Genomic DNA, 18,578 nt, shown 5'->3' with positions numbered 1-18,578 from the left:
TCAACGTTACTGCACCTCAGCTCTGTCAGTGTTAGGCTGTAGTTACTGTGAAATAATGTGCAAACATTTCACACTGCAGGATTTGTAGGATTCGATTAACGGCCGACAGACGCAGTCCCAAGAAGACCTCATGACCCCCTGACCTGCTCTTTTGCAGACCCCTCTTTGCAGATTCTAGTTCAAGTAGGCCAGGTGGAGCACGCTCACCTGCACGATCTCCAAAGAGGAGGTGGCAAACACTGAGGGGAGGTAGACATGAGTCTGTGGCTCAGCCATCTTTTTTTTTCTTCTAAGGTTTACAGTCATATAAGGTTCAGAGAAGACAAATAACAGCAGCTACAGTATCTACAAAGAATATACAGTGCAAAAGAAACATACAATGACTAAACACGCAGAGCAGTGGAGGGGAGAGGCTTGCCAGCTGGCATGACCGGGTGGGACCTACGGTTACACAGTCTATAAGTCCGACTCGGGCATATCCGGCATGTCGGCCATCAGGTAACCGATGCCGTAACGGCCGTTGGGCGCAGTATCCGCATCGGTGCCTCCACTGCCGCTCTGCTTGCGATAGATGTTGTTGCCTGGCATCGGTGAGGGTGCCTCACTGGGAGACCTGCCCTGGATCAGACTGGCGTCATCGGCCTCCTCCGGGCGGGCGCTCTCCTTGATGATGCGGCCCTTCTTGTAGGACACGGAGGAGAGGCTGCTATTGTTCTCGTCAATGATGTTGAAGTAGCGCAGGCCGAAGACAACGGGCACGGGCATAATGGCCATCACCACCAGGGAGATGCAGACCACAATGCCCCACAGGGGAAAGTTGAGGGTCTTCTCTAAGGCCTGCAAGAACAACGACTTGTGGTGAGTACACTCTGCAAACAATGTCTTTTATTCATTCTTTTTCTAATTAAGATGTCAGTATGAAATGATACTAATGACAGCGATGGGAAGGTGAAACCTCATGAAACTGAAGCATCTTTTTTTTTTAAACGTGCCATAAAAGATTCAAAGCTTCAGGCTAAGAATGGTGACTTGTGTCCAACGGTAAAGCAGTGATGGTTTCAATCCCATGTCAGCAACGAAAGTTCGGAAAATTAATGGTCACCTAGCAGCACTATCACTACATTTAAAGCCGACCATACAGCACCAGTTTGAATGCGCTCTCAAATGCACCACAGCCAGCAGATGTTGCTCTTTGACGGGACTGAATCAAATGAACTAGTTGGTGCTTCACAAAGCTTCACCATCCCTAACTAAAAGTCTAAAGACACAAGACAGGAGATCCCTTCTGCTGCAGCTTTGTGACAGTTTGGATGAACGCAGAAAGATCTTGTGTTTTTGTTTTAATATTTTAGTCCAGGTGTTGATATACCGCTGAAACTCTCTGAGCCAATGAAAGGCTTTAAAACATTTTGAATCAATGAAGCACAAAGTGAAGCAGTGATGATGTTGAAAGCTTTGAAACATCACATGACAGTGGTGTTTTGATACAAGCTTCAACAGTGTTTCCTGTCAGGAAGTGGAGCTTCGCAGCCGTGGTGCCACTGGCCCGTCACTAATCAACTATAATTAGTGTAAATTGCAGCTCTAGTTTCTAGTTTTTCTCTGGAGTCCAGGTCTCTACAACAGGCACATTTCAGGGACCAATAATAACCGAAAAACTTTACTTGGCAAACTAAAGGCTCCATGAGGAGACTCTTTGTCTCTTTTAGCCTTTGCTCTACTTCACTGTTGTTTCAAAATAATCGTACAGCTGCTTGAGCGTCTCTGTGTGGTAGACCAAACATCCTGTTGATTGTTTTCACTTTAAACGATACCCAAACCTTGTTTGTGAGTGGAAACTTTCTCCGTCCACATCCCCTTTGAAGCCTATCATTTGCTTTTAAGTTGTTCCAGATTCACCAAGCAGGAGAACATCCACCCTCCCACTGATCTTACCTCCTCCTGAATCCAGGCGCTGTAGCTGGGTGGCGTCATGGCCAGCTGGATGAAGCTGGCGCACAGGAGGACCAGCAGCAGGATGGGCGTGATGTACTTCCACATGTAATAGTAGAAGCGGTACGGAGTAAATCCCAGCATGTCCTTCAGGTCTTCAAAGAATCTGAGAAAGAGACAAAAACAGAGCAAAGCAGCTGGAGGTGAGATCAGATGGTTGTCAAACTTCCTCTTTATCAAAAACAGCCATTAAAACGTTCAGTTCTACACATAAGGGGGCAATAAAAGCTCAATTCGCCTCCAAAGATATGCCCTTACTTATCGATCCCGTAGAACCAAGCGATTGCAATGTTCTCCAACACGACGATGATGAGCAGAGGCAGAGTGGCCGAGTAGTCATCGAACATGGTAACAAAGTAGTTCCCTGAGCGCTGAACAAACAGCAGACCAATGGAGAAGGCCAACACACAGCATCCCACTGAAATGACAAGCACATTTGGATTTATTTTTATACATTTACAAGCTTTGGTGCAAATGTCTGTATGCTGCCATAGAGGAACAGAAATCTGACTGCGAATCTGGATTTTTTCTGGAGAACAGCAAGTCTAAATGTGACATACTTGTATTGTGTGTATATTATAATCTCAGTAAAGCATAACTAAAACTGTCACCCACTTTGTCTTAACCCAAGTTTTCTAATGCTGAATATTTAACACTAAAACACTTTAAAACCCCTTTTCATTGTTCCTTTGATACATTTAGTACATGCAGTATGAGCGGCAGTAAACCATGACAGAAGCTCTTCTGTCTTTTACTGCTGTGTTTAGTTTCCCCACATTTTTTCCTAACTCAAAAGATGTTTTAAAATCATTAATTCTTGTTTTGTTTTTTTTAAACAAATGGCATCTTAAGTAACTGAATAAAATATTTCATGTTTTTTCATTTTAAGCGGGTCTGAAATGATTTACGTGACTTCGAATTAAGAAATATTTATTTCATAGAAGTTTTTGTGTGTGAATATTTCTGCACAAAAGCAAGCTGCCCTCAACTAAACCCTTCTGAAACCTTAAGTGTCACTCATCCCACACTATAATACTTTTCAACACAACATCAACATAAAAGAAAACAAACAACCCACATTTCTTTCTATATCTCCTCTTAAAAATCTGGCGATTGATAAACCCAACTCTGTGATTAATGAACCAATCAGCACGCAGCTCACTAACCTCACCCTGCATTCTTAGGCTCACGCTTGCATTCCTTTCAGGCTTATCATCTGAGGCTGCCAGTCATACATGCAAAGCAGTGTTTAGTAAAAGTGGTTATTTGTGGTTTCTGGATGATGGAGCCAAAGAAATACCACCGGGAAAAGGGGTGTCTGGTTCTGGTCTACCTTCACAAACCTCAAAGACTCTTGACTTAAAGAAAAACCTCCTTTCATGACTCCAACAACATCTTAACACTGACCTGACCGTTCTGTCCCAGTTGTAGCTGTACCTTGATTAGAGCAGATTTAAATAGCTTTAACTTGAATATTTGGCAACAGTTTCTCATGGTACTGCAGCTTTGACATTCTTCCTTACTTGTAATTAATGCTGGATAAAAGCATCGATTATTTTACTAATTAACTTTAAATTTCAGTGTAGTATTCTCTATTTACGGACTTTGTTTTTTTGTGGCACCTAAAAACGTGGAAGATAAGAAAAAGTGGTCATTTCTACCACTTTGTGTAAGTGTAAACTTAAGTGTTTGATGATCTTGTCTAACCTGTAAGAAACTCTTTGCGGACTTTAAAAGTGTCGATCAGTGGAGTGAGGATGCCCTCGATGGTGCCGAACATGCTGCCGAGGCCGAGGTTCACCAGCATGAGGAAGAACATGACGGACCAGAAGGGTGAGGCTGGGAAGTGAGTCATAGCTTCTGTGAAGGCGATGAAGGCCAAACCTGTGCCTTGGACTGCCTGTTGGAAGGAGCATAATTAAATTAGAGGAAATATAATTTACTTTATCAAAGGTATTTTTCATTCAAAACTCAGGTATGTGCTTAACGGCATGTCTGCTAAAAGTTAACTTGTGATAAAATGACTCCAAAAATGTTCCTGTACTTTACAAAATCTCAGGTATAAAATGCTCCTTATTGAGCTTTAGATATGCAGTAATGTTAACATTTTTCACTTGTGGTAAATGCCAAGGTAACTGTTTCTCTTTCTTATCCAAGTATCTCACATTTGACAAGTATGTTTATTTACCAGCTTCTAATCCCAGTCTAATTTAATAATCAAATGATATTCAAATTTGTCCATGCTGAATGAAGTGGGAACATTTATTTTCTCTGTGCGCTTCAGAGAGGCAGTAATGTACACATATTTTACCCTTCTAGACAAGGTTTAGCTGAGCTCATCATTGTCCGATAGTTGTGCCATGCTAAGTTAACTTTCAGTTGCATACACACATTTAACATTTATGTATGTTTCCTAAAATACTGTACTCAAATCATTTAATTTTTTTGGATAAACACATGTTTTTGTTTGTTGGTTTGTTTTTCTGGCCACTTTAAATAAACTGGACAAATACACTTTTTAAGTGAGCTTTTAAGATACTGTTAGATGGATTTTTTTACATGGACAAAGCCATGCAACCCTTTTCTTCTCCGTCCCCATCAAATTTGTTTTATTGTTGATTGACTTAAAATGTTTTTGTGATCTGCAGATACTTCTGGATGATACTAGCTGTTTCCAATCATTGTGCTATACATTTATAAATTAATTTTAGCTGTAAACTTACATTCAGCATTCATGTTTATTTCCTAAAATTTAGAACTAAAATCAATGTTTATCACCTGAGCTACAGATATACTGTTATAGAGATTATCTTTTTGTGAAGAAGACTATGCTCAGTGTTCCCTCTGTTGCCAGCCTTGGCGCAACGCTAAGTGTTACCCGTATTGTCAAATGACTGAAATTTCCTGTCCTTGTACCTTATTAAGCTCATCTTCAATGCTGCAGGAATCCAGTCCCAGTTGATCGTACTCGTCCTCTTTCACCCTTTTAATGATATCTATCATCTGTTGGTAGTCATCTGCAGTGACCTGATTAACTAGTGTCAGGTTTATGTGATGAGGAATAAGGCTGTGATCAATGCCATTCCCCAACAACGCCACAATCTTGTTAGTGTTCCTAAAAGATGAGATTAAATTATATAAAGTTAGATTTTAACAGAACAGAATAAAACTTCTATGATAAAACTGTTTTTTTATGAGACAGTCTGGAAGCAGCTACATTCAAAGGGAAGCTCGTACTCACAGAATAACGCATTTGCTGTTCATGATGTTGGCTTTGAAGCCGAGCACAGCAAACACCACCAGGGTGGCCAGCACGGAGGTGAAGAAATTGATAAACGACACCAAGACGGCATCAAAGTGGCAGTTGTTGTCCCGTTTGTTGTAGCTGGAGAAGGCGATGACGCCGCCGAAGCCGAGACCCAGCGCGAAGAAAACCTGAGTGGCTGCCTCTCGCCACACTTTGGCCTCCAACATGATCTCCAGCTGAGGGCAGAAAACACACATTTGGTTTAACATGGCTGCTCAGTCTGAATAGATTACTGACATAACAGGTGTGTGTGTGTGTGTGTGTGTGTGTGTGTGTGTGTGTGTGTGTGTGTGTGTGTGAAGGGTACTGAGGGAAAAGAACATTAAATTCAATGTGAGGCCATGATAGCAGCAGGAAACATATAAACATGGCGTCTGGATTTAATGTGGGTTTTAATTCATTTTTTCAGAATGTACTGTAGATGTAGGATGCTGTAGCTGTACTGTAGATGCAGCAGTTGCAGTATAAAATAGGGCCATGGTATGAATTAGGCCTTCCTCGGATACTCAGGTGTTCCTTAAATTGTTCACTTATACATATTTGAATAGATATTTCATTTCTGCATCTCAGAGCACCACTTAGTCAAACGACAGGTCCTGCCTTCCGCTGCACTTTGATGTCTGCAGGTACATAAAGGTGGCATCAGAACACGCCATTTGAAGTTGTAAGAGACAGAGCAGACTCTCAGGACAGACACGCTCTGCTGAAACCCAGTCTTCGGCTGACTGGTTACATAAGGACTCAGAAATTTCTGTTTCCATGGTGACATGAGTCTGTGGCCTGAAGTGCCATTGGTCGCTTGCTGCACAAGAGCCAACCTATTACAGCGTGATATTATTCTTTTGACTTCCAGCAGTTTATTGGTGATTTCAACACAAAACCGGGGCTGATGTGTTATTTTATACTGGTCTCACAATACCACATTAATAATGTGGTAATAATTTGTCAGTATTAATTAATAATCAACACTAATAATTACTGATAAAGCTGGAGCAAATATTAATAATTGTATTTCCTTTTCTGGAATAAAGTAATGGCTTTGTTCTTAAATATAATATTATACTCTCCTTTCAGGGATTAATATGTATTTTTTATTTGGTATTAAATAGGGTTTAAAAGGTAGATGGGGCTCCCTCATGCAGAGAAGTTACATCTCCTCAGTACTGCTGGTCCTTGTTCAAACCATAATGCATAGCCTTTTTGCTGTATGCGACCCCCTTTTTAATTTTTATCTAACTACTGTACAATTACAGTCCATAAAATCTAATGGAATTAAATCAAACTTCTCTGTATAATACAATAGTATGGTGCTAGAAATGTGAAGTTAAACATTTTTTCCTATAAAAACATTTAAAAACTTTGCATCTACATCACTTAATCTGTACCTAAACAGTTCAGAATGTATCCAGCGTGCTTTACCTTGGGTGTGAACATATGTCGAATCCCATCAATGGAACCCTTGAGGAGCAGTGCCCGAGCCAGGAAGCAAATCAGCACAACGTAAGGGAACAAGGAGCTGAAGTACATCACCTGCAAGGTAGGACAGCAGCTGTTTAGTTTCATATAAACACATTTATGAATATAATATCATTTCACACCAGCTTTGTTTGGATATTGTCAAGCATTTTAGTTTGCAGCATTGTCATTTGGTCAGGTTGCACATTGAAGTCCCACTATAATATCTATTAAAGGGCTGGAGCATCTGAACAAACTATGGCTTTAAACAACATGAAATTATTGTTATGAGAAGCACCGATGCTGATCAAAATCTAGTTTTTCACCTCAAACTGAATGTAATCTGATTCTCCTACGTCACAAAAAACAGATGAGTTACCTCCACCCACCCAAAGCAGGCAGAGAAAGTTTTAGACTGAACGTTAAATGTTTTTTCTCTACATTTTGTTGTAATGGTCCAGATATTGACTTTTAAGGGTTGTGGAAATAACACTGTGCTACATCATCCTCATATGGCTGTATATTTTTTGTGGACATGTTTTTTGTAGACAAGTATTTTTCTACACCTCAATCGTTCTGCTGTCTCAGACCGTAAAAAACATCAGACTCATCCCCCTACTGTAGTTCTGCACAATGAATGCTGAATTAATGTTAATATCACTGTGCAAAATGCATGTATGATGCATTTATCATAAATAAACAATAATTATATCTTTTGGTTCTTGCCTCTTTGAGGACATTTGTCAAGATGACTACTTGAGTTACCCCAAAAAGAAGGATGTGTCAGGAGTGTCAAACTTGTCCAGTTGTCAGTAATTTGCTATTTTTTGTTACAGTTGCTTTGTCTTAAATATAAAATCCCTTGTTCCCAGCCCTTACTGGGCAGCTTTGCCAGAATATCCATGTGCAGGGGCACATACCAACACATATGAATACCTTCATACAAATATAAACTGCCCCTCCCAGTAAGTATCCAAGCGCTGATAACTACACCCTCAACACATCATTAAATAAATGGCTGTGATTGCCCTAAAAGACTGACAGTAGGACTTAAGACCTGAGTCGACTGCCTGCCACACTGCAACACGTGTTTACAGGAACGGATTCAGGGTGTTGGTACAGACGCTGGGTGGTGGTTAGGGTTGAGTCATAAGCAACAGTAAGTGATTCAGAGACGGTGCGTCTTTTTTTTTTTGGTGAGCCACATGTAGAGGGTGTCATTTCTCAACGGCGCACCTGAAAGCAGTTTCTGTTCATATATTTGTTTAATTTGTGATACACCATAAATATTTGTGGCTTTTTCTTCACGCTATAAATGTATAAAAACCTTCTGGCTTTCTTATTCCTTTTTTTCTGCAGTCCTTTTACAGCAGGTCTTGTCAGGCCCTTCCTGAGAAAACCCTCCCGGCATGTGCTTTTGTTGAAGAACACAGCCGTAGCCTTGGTTGACACAAAGCCAAACAGCCTGCATATCTTCTGTTTTATGACGTCAGTTTTATCAAAAAGCAACATTTCTAATAAAAGATTACACGTCCTGCCAGATAGCAGGTGCTCTTAAGGTCATGTTCTGGGAAAAACACTCAAACTGACACAAACATGAAGCAATTTCTCATAATAACAAACAAATATGTTGCTTACAGTTGTTTAATAGTTGCTGCATCTATAATATTAATGCAATCAATGTAGAAGTGTATGATCCTCCCCCCCCCCCCCCCCCCCCCCCCCCACACACACACACACACACACACACACACACCACCCACACTCCAAGTTCAAGTCCCACATCCTAACCCCTCCTATCTCCTTTTTTGCCACACTTTTGGCAATGGAGCCAAGCCAAAAGAGCGCGTATAACCATAGCAACCAAACGGTCTGATCCCTTTTCACGCCCACCCACACACACAAATGGCACAGAAAACGCCGGTCTTGGTGGGGATATCCTTTGGATGAGGCTTTTGTGTGAACATGGGTGGTGAAGGCATTAATATTCTTTTGTACGGCGCCTCACTGATTAAACTTCAAAGAAACTTGAAGCTGTGCACTCCTTCCAGGCAAAGTTGATGCCCACTTTTACTGAGGCCAACTAAAGAGGGCCATCTAAACTCAGCAGGTGGCTGCAGAACGACCGAATGACCATCTGGCTCAAACTGTACAACAAACTGTCAGTTCGGGTTGTTTCTGATTAATAACTGTAACTGTAAAGTATATTCAGATCTTAGTTTTGAGGCTTAATTCTTCCTCCTGATGGCAGAGAAAAGTATTTTTGTTAAGCTCTCCACAAACCCTCTGATAGTTTTGCACTGGACATGCTAACAAGACTTGTGGTTGGGCAGCAGCATGTGGAAGGAAGATGTGTCCTGCGAAGGGCTGTAGGGGAGTGCAAAACTAAAGCACGCATGCCAAGGAGAACATCCATCTATTCTGTTTTTTTTTTGTTTTTTTGGCTGTTGTGATGAATGTAGAGCCAAACCAGTGGTAGACAGCTGACATGCTGCGAGAGGTGGGAAAATCAAATCGAAATTTGAAAATCAGGATTTTTTGCTTTACAATTTTAAAGTAGATTTTTTTTGTTAAAATAGATTTTTTTAAAATAAAAATAATCCATTATAAATGTTTGTTATTTTCATTGTTTTTATTGATCTTTTTGCTCTTCTTCTTGGGCATTATAGCAGCAGAATGATGGTCTGGCGACTGTGTTGTTTTTTCCGAACTGAAATGACGAGCAAAAAAAAAATTTTAGACAAATTTTTAATCTACAAAAATCAGCTATATTAAAGAATTATGAGAATCGCAATTAAATCGAATCGGGGCCCAAAGAATCAGAATCGAATTAAGACAAAAGCATATTGTCACAGCCCTAGTAGCTGCCATTTCCCCAATTCAGTAATAACGAGCCTGTTACTGTCTGCAAAGCCCACTATTAGCCTTAGCGTTAACATAGAAACTTAACTAACATTTGAAGCCTGAGTTAAATGGACGGTCATGGCTGAGCTGTGTCATGCAGACACACAGCTGCAACATTTTACAGGCATACAAAGCTGCCATTGCTAAAGTAACATTAGTACACAACTGCTCACTGATTCGCTAGTTGCTTAATTTGTATATCCACCATATAGTATTTTGTCTTAAAATAAGTTTGTCAAAACTTTGTCTATGAATATATTTGCAACAGAAATTGGGAACTTGACAAACTGAATCTTAGTAACAAGAAGGCAAAAAATAAACTATTAGCACGAGTCAGTTCGGTTTAATCTGCCATTTTTATTTTGTTTATTTCATATTCTAATAGCTTTCATCAGCTTCTGCTTATTTTCAATGACAACCAGACAAAAATGAAAATATAATGAAATAGGGGAAATTAAAAACTATGAGGCAACGGACTGACTGTGTAAACAAATAAAAATTACACTATATATTGGTGGAGATGAATGCCAATTAGACTTAATCTCTGTATGGTAGGACGAACAGTATACACATTGCTTTACTTCTGAAAAACCGTACAGGCTACGCTCACAATACGTGGCAAGATCTGATGTAAACATTGAACAAAAAAAATTACACAATATTTTTTTTTTTTAAATGCTAACATGTGTAACACTCATATCAACTTCAGTGTGACATTGTCTTGTTACTGGCATGTTGTTATTTCAGATTTGGAGACTGGTTACACTGGTCTGACAGCTGTTACATTAGAATTACTATGTAAACATCCATGTAAAAAAAAAAAAAAACAATGAAAACATTGATATCTGCAATGTGATCGTAACCTTGAATGTAGTCTCACGTAACTATGGTGACAAAATGTCACACCTGGGAGAAAAAGATAGATATATGAAAGCATTTCACATTTGCTATATAGCAAAACAAGATGCTTTGCAAACAATTTCTAGTTGTTTTTTTTAAAATGCTACAAATGTTTATTTTGGTTTTATTTGGTCACATAATTAAATCGCATAATATACAACAAATGTATTTAATAAAAATGTGATGTAACTCATCCTGAAATCATGCATTGCTAATTATGCTAAAGCTAATGTTATTTCATTAGCTACAGGTGCTTTTGTAAAGCTTTTGAGTTTTAGATGCAATGCTACTAATTAGAGAAGTAAAGAAACTATTAAGCCGCTATGAACTGTTTATTGCACAAATTTAAGAAATATAATCATTAACATCACATTTAGAAAAGAAATTACAACATAACAGCGTCCTGTTGTGTGCAGAATAACAGTCTTTCACCAATTCATCCATATAATCTATTAAGCTGATCTACTGTGCGTAGAAGTTCTGCGACTGACCTTTTTATTTTTCATGAAATGGATCATTGTTTTTTCTATCCCATACTTTGTAACAATGTAATGTAAAATCCAAACATCTTGGCCATCAAAGCTTTTTCCAGGAAGATTAAAAATACAGCAGATTGTTCATTAAGCCTGACTCTGAGCTCAGATGTGCAGACCTAATGCCCGTCATATGATCCGAGAAAGTATGTAATGATATTTATCACCTGTGAGAGATGAGGAGCAGAGAGTCTGCAAGCAAACGACAACTTTTAGCCTGTTTGCCTAATCCTTCCGGATGTAAGTCACGCTGCTGTCAGCTTTATTGTCGTAAGCTAACGTAAGATCAGCCAGAAATCCATTATAAGATCACATGAGCTCCCTAAAATTATATCTGAAACAGTATCATTAGAAAAATTAGTCAAGTCACATTACAGCGGTCACTCAGAAGTCACTTTAAACCCTGAGCTAATTGTGCGTGAGAAGATTTTCTAACGACGCAAGAAAAGGTCATTGGTTTCTAGTAACTGCTTCCAAGATTTGGATTATCTGGGCTAAATTTCCAGGATTATAGGGCAACTGTAGTAACACTTTCTCCTCCGTTCCCCAACTCTAACACTCTTTAAGAAAAGAAAAGGAAATTCTCTTTACCTTCCCAGAAGACTGGATTCCCTTGATCATGGCAAGGCAAACAATGGACCAGGCAACCAGCAGGCACACGGTCATCTTCCAGTTGAGTCCTCCACTCTCAGAAATGTTGTTGGAGATATCCAGAGCCTCGCGGTACCAGTAATAAGTGGTGGCTGAGCTCTTCTCACACTCTGGCACCACATCTGGAGACAGAAACCGAAGCAGTCAAGATGTATGGATTAAGCAGGAGGAAAAACTGCTGATCAATAGTTCAGACCAGGTTCTGAATCTTACATGTGCTGGTCTTGTTTTTGACAAGTGGACATTCGTGCCACGGCAGAGGTTGCTGGAAGGACTGGGAAAAGTAGAAGAGACTCCAGCTGATGATGACATTGTAGTACAGCGCCACGAAGAAGCAGACCTTCAGAAAACAGAGTTTATGGGACATGTCAGCTTAATTTACACATTTAAATCTTTATATGCAAAAACATTTTAAACATTTAAATTAGATATTTTATAATTAATTAGATTTCTGTGATTTTATTTCAGCTAACTTTACTTTGGATTTTAGTTTCTTACACATCCTTTATTACATCAGCATGATGAGTACTCATAATGTTGTCATCCAATACTTATTCAAGATTCACTGCGTTATTTATACTGTAAAACAGATGAGCACCCAGCATGTGACTCACCACACAGCTGGCAAAGCCAATGCCCCCCAGCCGAGGGCTGATGTAGTTCCACACTCCAATGCTGCCCCTGCGGATTCGCTGACCGACTGCAAGCTCCAGGAAGAAGAGCGGGATGCCGATCAATATCAGCAGGATCAGATAGGGCACCAGGTACGCTCCTGTTGGTCACAATATTGTAGAAACCCAGTCAGATGAAGCATGTGCAACAAAAGCAAACTGTTTCATCAGACTGCAGTGACGTCATAGTGTTTCACTTCCTGAAACTTACAGCAGAGCCCCTGGTGCTAACACACACACACACACACACACACACACACACACACACACACACACACATCAGCCACACAAGCTCACACCATCAGAAAGTATAATTATACTTCCAACATTTCCTTTAGGTTTTTTTTGGAAGTAAAAAAAAAAAAGCCATAAACCTGTACAATGTGCTCCTAAAGACTCATACTGAAATTATTTCACTTATACATTTGTGTGTCTGTGCTTAATGTGCCCCTCAGTGTGTGGTAAAATCAAACTGTTCAAGAAACCAGAGATTATACTGAAGTCTGATATTACCTAAATTACAGTGCAGTTTCTCGGGACACATCACAAAGAAGACAGTCCTCTCTGGAATTAAAGTTTCAGGGAGACTCACTAACATCAGGACAGGCTGTAATAGTGTGGTACATTAAAATACAGAGGGACTCATCTGTGGAGACAGTCTGAGCACTTGTGAGCAGTAAGGCTGTCTGGCACATGACTGTTGAAGGAAACGAGAAGACCTAAATCTCTTTGTGTAAACGGAATAGCCAGTGGTAAGAAGTGTTCATTAGCACCAGATCTTAAAATAATGTGACTTCTTCCTGTTACATTAAGAGAAAATGAATAACTATACAATTCAACGAGTAGCATTTTGTTTTTTTCCCCTCACGTGGAGTGAAACTTCCTGTAATGGTAAATGAAGTTTTCAGAACCCTCAACCATGGAAAAACTCTATAAACCACTGCGTCATTTAAAAGCTACAAACCAGACTACCCAAAATCCACAGCAAAGATTACATTCTTTCCCCTCTCAAGGACAAGTCATAACAATTAATGTGGGTCTATGTTGTCTAATACTTGCTGTGACTCACTGATGAAAGCATCAAAACTTCCTCTATGTGCGTCGTTTTATCCCAGTTTCAACTGATCTTATTGTTTCATCTGGCAGGGCGTTCATTCCCTTCCTTTCCTGAACCCCGCTGTCCCTCCCAGACTTAGTGTACATGGGAAGGGTGATGTACAGGAAATCAAAGCGTGTGTGTTGTTCTTTTTAACCATGGTTTCTAATATTAAAGCATCTAATTCTGGTTCAGTCAATATACAGTTGATTCTGGGAACAGCTTTTGATATCAGACAGCATCAAAAGAACCCCTCTGGTTTCTATTGTCCTAAAAAAAAAAGAGTTGTCAGGCTGACAGTATGAGCCAGAGTTTGGGTTGAATTCTTGTCTTTAATCCTTGAAAATGTTTTTTTTTTTTTTCGAAAAAAAGAACAACTTAGATATTTGTTTTAAACAACAGTGTATGAAACAGGTCTGAATAAAGCGTTTTAACTCAGAAGATATTCAATAAATGTGTATCAAATTTACTGATACACATTAAGCTAAGTGAAGCAAAGTGCAAATGTGCTCACAATTTCACAAGCTAGCATGATGCTGTTTGTGAAATCGTTTAAAGCAGTACGCACCTTAAAAGTCAAGGGTTTTTTTTGTCTTGTAACCCTGAATTGTTAAAGATGTCGCAGATTTTTATCAATTATCACAATTTAAGTTATGGTGTCAAAATGTTTTCTATCGTAGTTTACAAGCTAACATGACATTTGCTAATTAGCATGAGACGCAAAGTAGGCTAGAAGAAAATCTAATAAAGTTTTTAACAATAAAATAAAATAAAGTACTGCTATTTCTTAAGTATCAGTTGGGTCTATACAATTAATAAATATTTAATTAGATAACCTATGGAGCTTCAAAAGACAGCCCCAATCCTGCATTTTTAAAGACAGAAATTAATTCATTAAAAAAATCTAAAATGTAAGAAAAAGAAAAATTAAACAAGCAACAAAACAACAAGCCGATCACTTGTCACCTAACTAAGAGGACAAAAGAAAAACTTGCATGAAGGCCTCAAAAGGGAAACATAAGTAGCTGAGGAGTGGCTGATGAATATGCACATGTATAAACACAGTTATGGCTGTGGATGGTTTAAAGATAAAGCACAAGCTACAGCTATTCTTGTTAAAATATTCACTGGCATGACACAATTTAACCTCTAAACCGGGTCTGAACTTTTCTCCAGTGTTTAAAAATCATAATCACAGTGAGAATGTCCTCACATCCAAGGCTGGTCCTAAACTTACAGCAGTCCTCACAAAATCAGCAATACAAGCACACACAGAGACCTGCTGCTGCCTCAGGTCTGCCATTTAAATCTAATTACAGAGGAACACAGCAGGGTGACCAGAGTCATTTAAAGCTGACCTGAAATATAACAGCCCCCCAACTCCCCTTCACACACACACAAACTAAGACTTACATTATTTCAGCAAGATTCTGTGCATATATGCATTTAATTTTATTTTTTTAATAGAATAACCTGTTTTTACTTTTTATCTGATGGTCATTATAGTAAATGGTGATAACAACTCTCTTCCCTCATGTTATGTTTCAGCTTTTTATTTCTCCATAATTACCTAAGAGTAAATGGCTGATCACAAAGCGCTCTGTAATACAAATTATAATGCTGTGGTCCTTAAATGAAATTATTCTTATTTATTATTAAAAAAAAAAAAAATGCTGACATTACTGTGGGCCTTTCGTTAATAAATAAAAATAATCACTTAATTAAAAAAATCTTGCGTGTTAACCTTTTTGCTTCTGAAGGTGAGCAGGTAAAAAATAAACCAAGTTAAATTTATAATAAATTGATTCAGCTGTTGAACTTGTTGAAAATGATTCCTTATTGATCATATGTTAATTCACAAAGAGCATCGGATCATTATTTTACTGTAACTAAGTCTAAGATTCACCACATGTAATTGGTGATTCTCTTGTTATGACGTTAAAGTATTGCTGTGTTTTTGTAAACGGCCAAATCATATCAAGAATGTATCAAGAGGCTCTTAAAAGCCTCATTGAAACATTTATGATAAAATAGTTGGATTGACAGTTTCTATCCTGCCAGGTAAACCTGTCTGAGACTGCTTCATTTAATCAGCTTTCAAGGGGCAGTAGGTGGCTTTACATAATCTCCAGGTGGGAAGTGCAGCACCTTACAATATCACCTTCCTGGAGCATTATAGTAGCCCTGACCACTGACAGCAGTTTCATTACTGTTGCTAATTCCCTTCATGTATGCAACATGACAGACACGTCTGCAATGGTCACATGACACATGAAGGCCAGTGGGTGGCCTGTTAATAATGAGGACTCTGTTTCAGCTCATGCTGATGCTAGACAGGATTTTTCCTCAAAGCAATTTGTACACAAGCACACATTTAGTCAACACAGGAAAAAAATGTCCGTACTTTAAGCCCTCTGCAGTATCAACTTTCATCCTCTGTCAACATAGCCTACAGTATTAAACAGATGCTGAAAAAGGATCCTGTAACCAGACTGTAAACACGGTGTCAATAAACAAAAACATGCATGCTAATATCATAAGAAACAAACAAAAATATAAACAAAAAGAAAGTAACTCTGTTTGGGTTTTGTCAGCGTGAACACCCCTTTCCAGGCACATTTCTGTGCTCATATGTCTCGAATACAAAAAACACTGGCAGACCACACACAGACCTAGAGGTCAATCACATAAAGTTTCTTTAGCCATAGTTCATCATCTGTAATAACATCTGCAGCACACAGATGTGCCCAAGCACAGTCGTCCTCTGTTTATTTCTTTAGTGTGTCATCCTCACTTCAAAGTGTGAAAGTCTGATCCGTCTTTGTAGTCTGCCTTTTTCAGATCTGTTTTCATGCAGATTAGCACAAAGTGCATCATGACATGTTGTGCCTAGTTTGGCTTCAAGTGGAAATTTCAAAGGTTTGCAGCTTTATTAGCTAAATGTGATGTTTCATAAAACTGTGGTCCCATCAGTAGACAGTGCTGCATTGCTAGATTGTACTGCAGAGAAATTCATTTCTGACACATACATGTTTTACTCAAGTTCAACACAGTAACAAAAAGGATTTTAACAACAACCAGAGTTTCCCAGTATTACTGTAAATGATTCAGTTTCAGACCAATTTGTGAAATATGGTGATCATTTTCGGCCCTTATCCCAAGGGGCTCAAACAGCAGCTAGAAGACAGAATTATCTCATATTTGGATGCAAAATATGATTGTCTGTCATTATTTAATCCTATTAGACTTTAGAAGAGTAAATCTTGAGTTCTGATCACAAAATCATATGATAAGACATAAAAGATTCAAATCCTGCCGCTGTATGATTTTGATTAGGGGGCGATCATTATGAAATGTTATCACATGCTGATTTAATGCAATCATTTCATGTCAAATATCATTTCTGGGACAGACAGATAGACAGATACTACAAACAAGCGTACAACCATAAACAGCTTTGACTTTAGCGAGAAAAATTTTATTATCACGCCATTTCTGAGAACTGCCAACACTGCACAAATGTGCTGCTAAAGAACAGATGATAAAGTCATATACTGTTTCTAGAAGGATTGGATCGAATTTAAACATGATGAATATCATACAAATCGATAAATATATGACTTTATTGTATGTTCACTCTCCACAACCGTGCACCATGTATAGTTGGATGGATTTACGTTAATGTGGTTTCACTTCACTAACTAGCTTTTGTTGTGACTTTTTTCAAGTCGATGACTAACGTTACCCATTAGTTATTTATGACCACTCTCCTTTAATGTTTTTTAACGCTTCCTGTGGGTGGGAGTCAGCTGAACCTGCTCAAGACCACTGCTTGACAGAAACTCACCCCCTCCATTCTTCTGACACAGGTAGGGGAACCTCCAGACATTGCCCAGGCCTACAGAGAAGCCGACCTGGGCCAGGATGTATTGGAGCTTGCTGTTCCAGGCTGGGCGCTCCTCCTCCTCGCCGTCCGAGCCCCCTTCCTCCACGTCGCACTCCTTCCCTTCCCCTTCATGGTTGTTGACGATCAGCGAGCTCTTCTTGAAGGAATCGTCGCAGGCGTCCTCGTTGGAAAGCAGGTCTTTGACAGACTCTGTGACATCGTCGTCAAGCTCTCTCTTGACGGCCTTGCTGTTTTTTGGCATTTGATAAAGCAAAGGGCGGCAAGGGGTGGAACGTCTATGTTTCGGCTGGCGGGGCTGGAAGGGCAGGGAATGTGTCTGCAAAGTCACTTTTTGAAATTACTTGGAAGTTTTCAGTTTCAGGGCCCGTAAAGGGTTTAGAGACAGTTTGTAAAGGTTGCGTATTTGCAAAGTGGTTTATTTCTTCATTATCACCAAATATCTGTGGAGCAGAAAAAGCAACAGCAATATGCAAATTAGGCTCAAAATTTACTATGAGTTTGGACTAGTTATATCTCAGAAATTAGATATAACTCATAATATGACATAATTTCTGCTTTAATTTAAAATGCATCTCTAAAATCTACAAACTTAGATAATTAATAACAAGAAGACACTCTAATCCACCTTTTCTGAAAGCTAAATAATGTCAATGCAGGAGAAAAATTAAGAAACATGAACTAAATTTCTCAGAACATCATGTATGTTTCCCTTATGGGAAAAAAAAACCCTTATAGATTTCAGACTATTTTTGTTCTCAAAATTTGGATCAACTCCATACAGGCAATGCCTTTTACGAGCCATTAATATCCCAGTATTCCTACAGGAATGATGCCGGGTTGTGCCCTCACACGGAAATCACATGGCTAGCAGCAGCATCAGTGAAGGAGATCTCTTTTTATCCCTCTTCTTTTATTGTTAGTCATTATTTTCGGGAAAGAAAGGCCTGGGAGCGTTGGCCTGGTTATGGCCGATGTCTGGGACAGCCACAGGTCGACTATCACGTTTCTAAACCTCCTGAATAATAGAAGACAGACATTTACATACAAACCCAAACATTTATTTCCTCGCCACTCATAGGGAAGAGGAAACATCATCGCCTATCCTAAATAGATAACTATATTTATTATTTATTTACGTGTAATGCTACTTTACTACGCGAAG

The 18,578-nt window shown here is 39.1% G+C and overlaps 1 protein-coding gene across 1 annotated transcript; it reads right to left on the bottom strand.

Moving 5' to 3' along the window:
• Nucleotides 1-456: 456 nt before the first annotated feature.
• slc6a15 (solute carrier family 6 member 15) lies at nt 457-17,657 on the bottom strand (the record flags this gene model as incomplete). Its single annotated transcript, XM_079256043.1, has 11 exons — nt 457-837; nt 1,936-2,098; nt 2,251-2,410; nt 3,700-3,892; nt 4,909-5,107; nt 5,234-5,475; nt 6,719-6,829; nt 11,683-11,864; nt 11,956-12,082; nt 12,357-12,514; nt 17,357-17,657. The coding sequence occupies 11 exons, from the start codon at nt 17,655-17,657 to the stop codon at nt 457-459; spliced, it is 2,217 nt and encodes a 738-aa protein (XP_079112169.1).
• Between the last annotated feature and the right edge of the window lie 921 nt (nt 17,658-18,578).

Source organism: Telmatherina bonti, assembly GCF_933228915.1.
Source record: "Telmatherina bonti genome assembly, chromosome: 2".
In the NCBI taxonomy this organism is placed as follows: domain Eukaryota; kingdom Metazoa; phylum Chordata; class Actinopteri; order Atheriniformes; family Telmatherinidae; genus Telmatherina; species Telmatherina bonti.
This window is presented reverse-complemented; position numbering and strand designations above follow the sequence as displayed.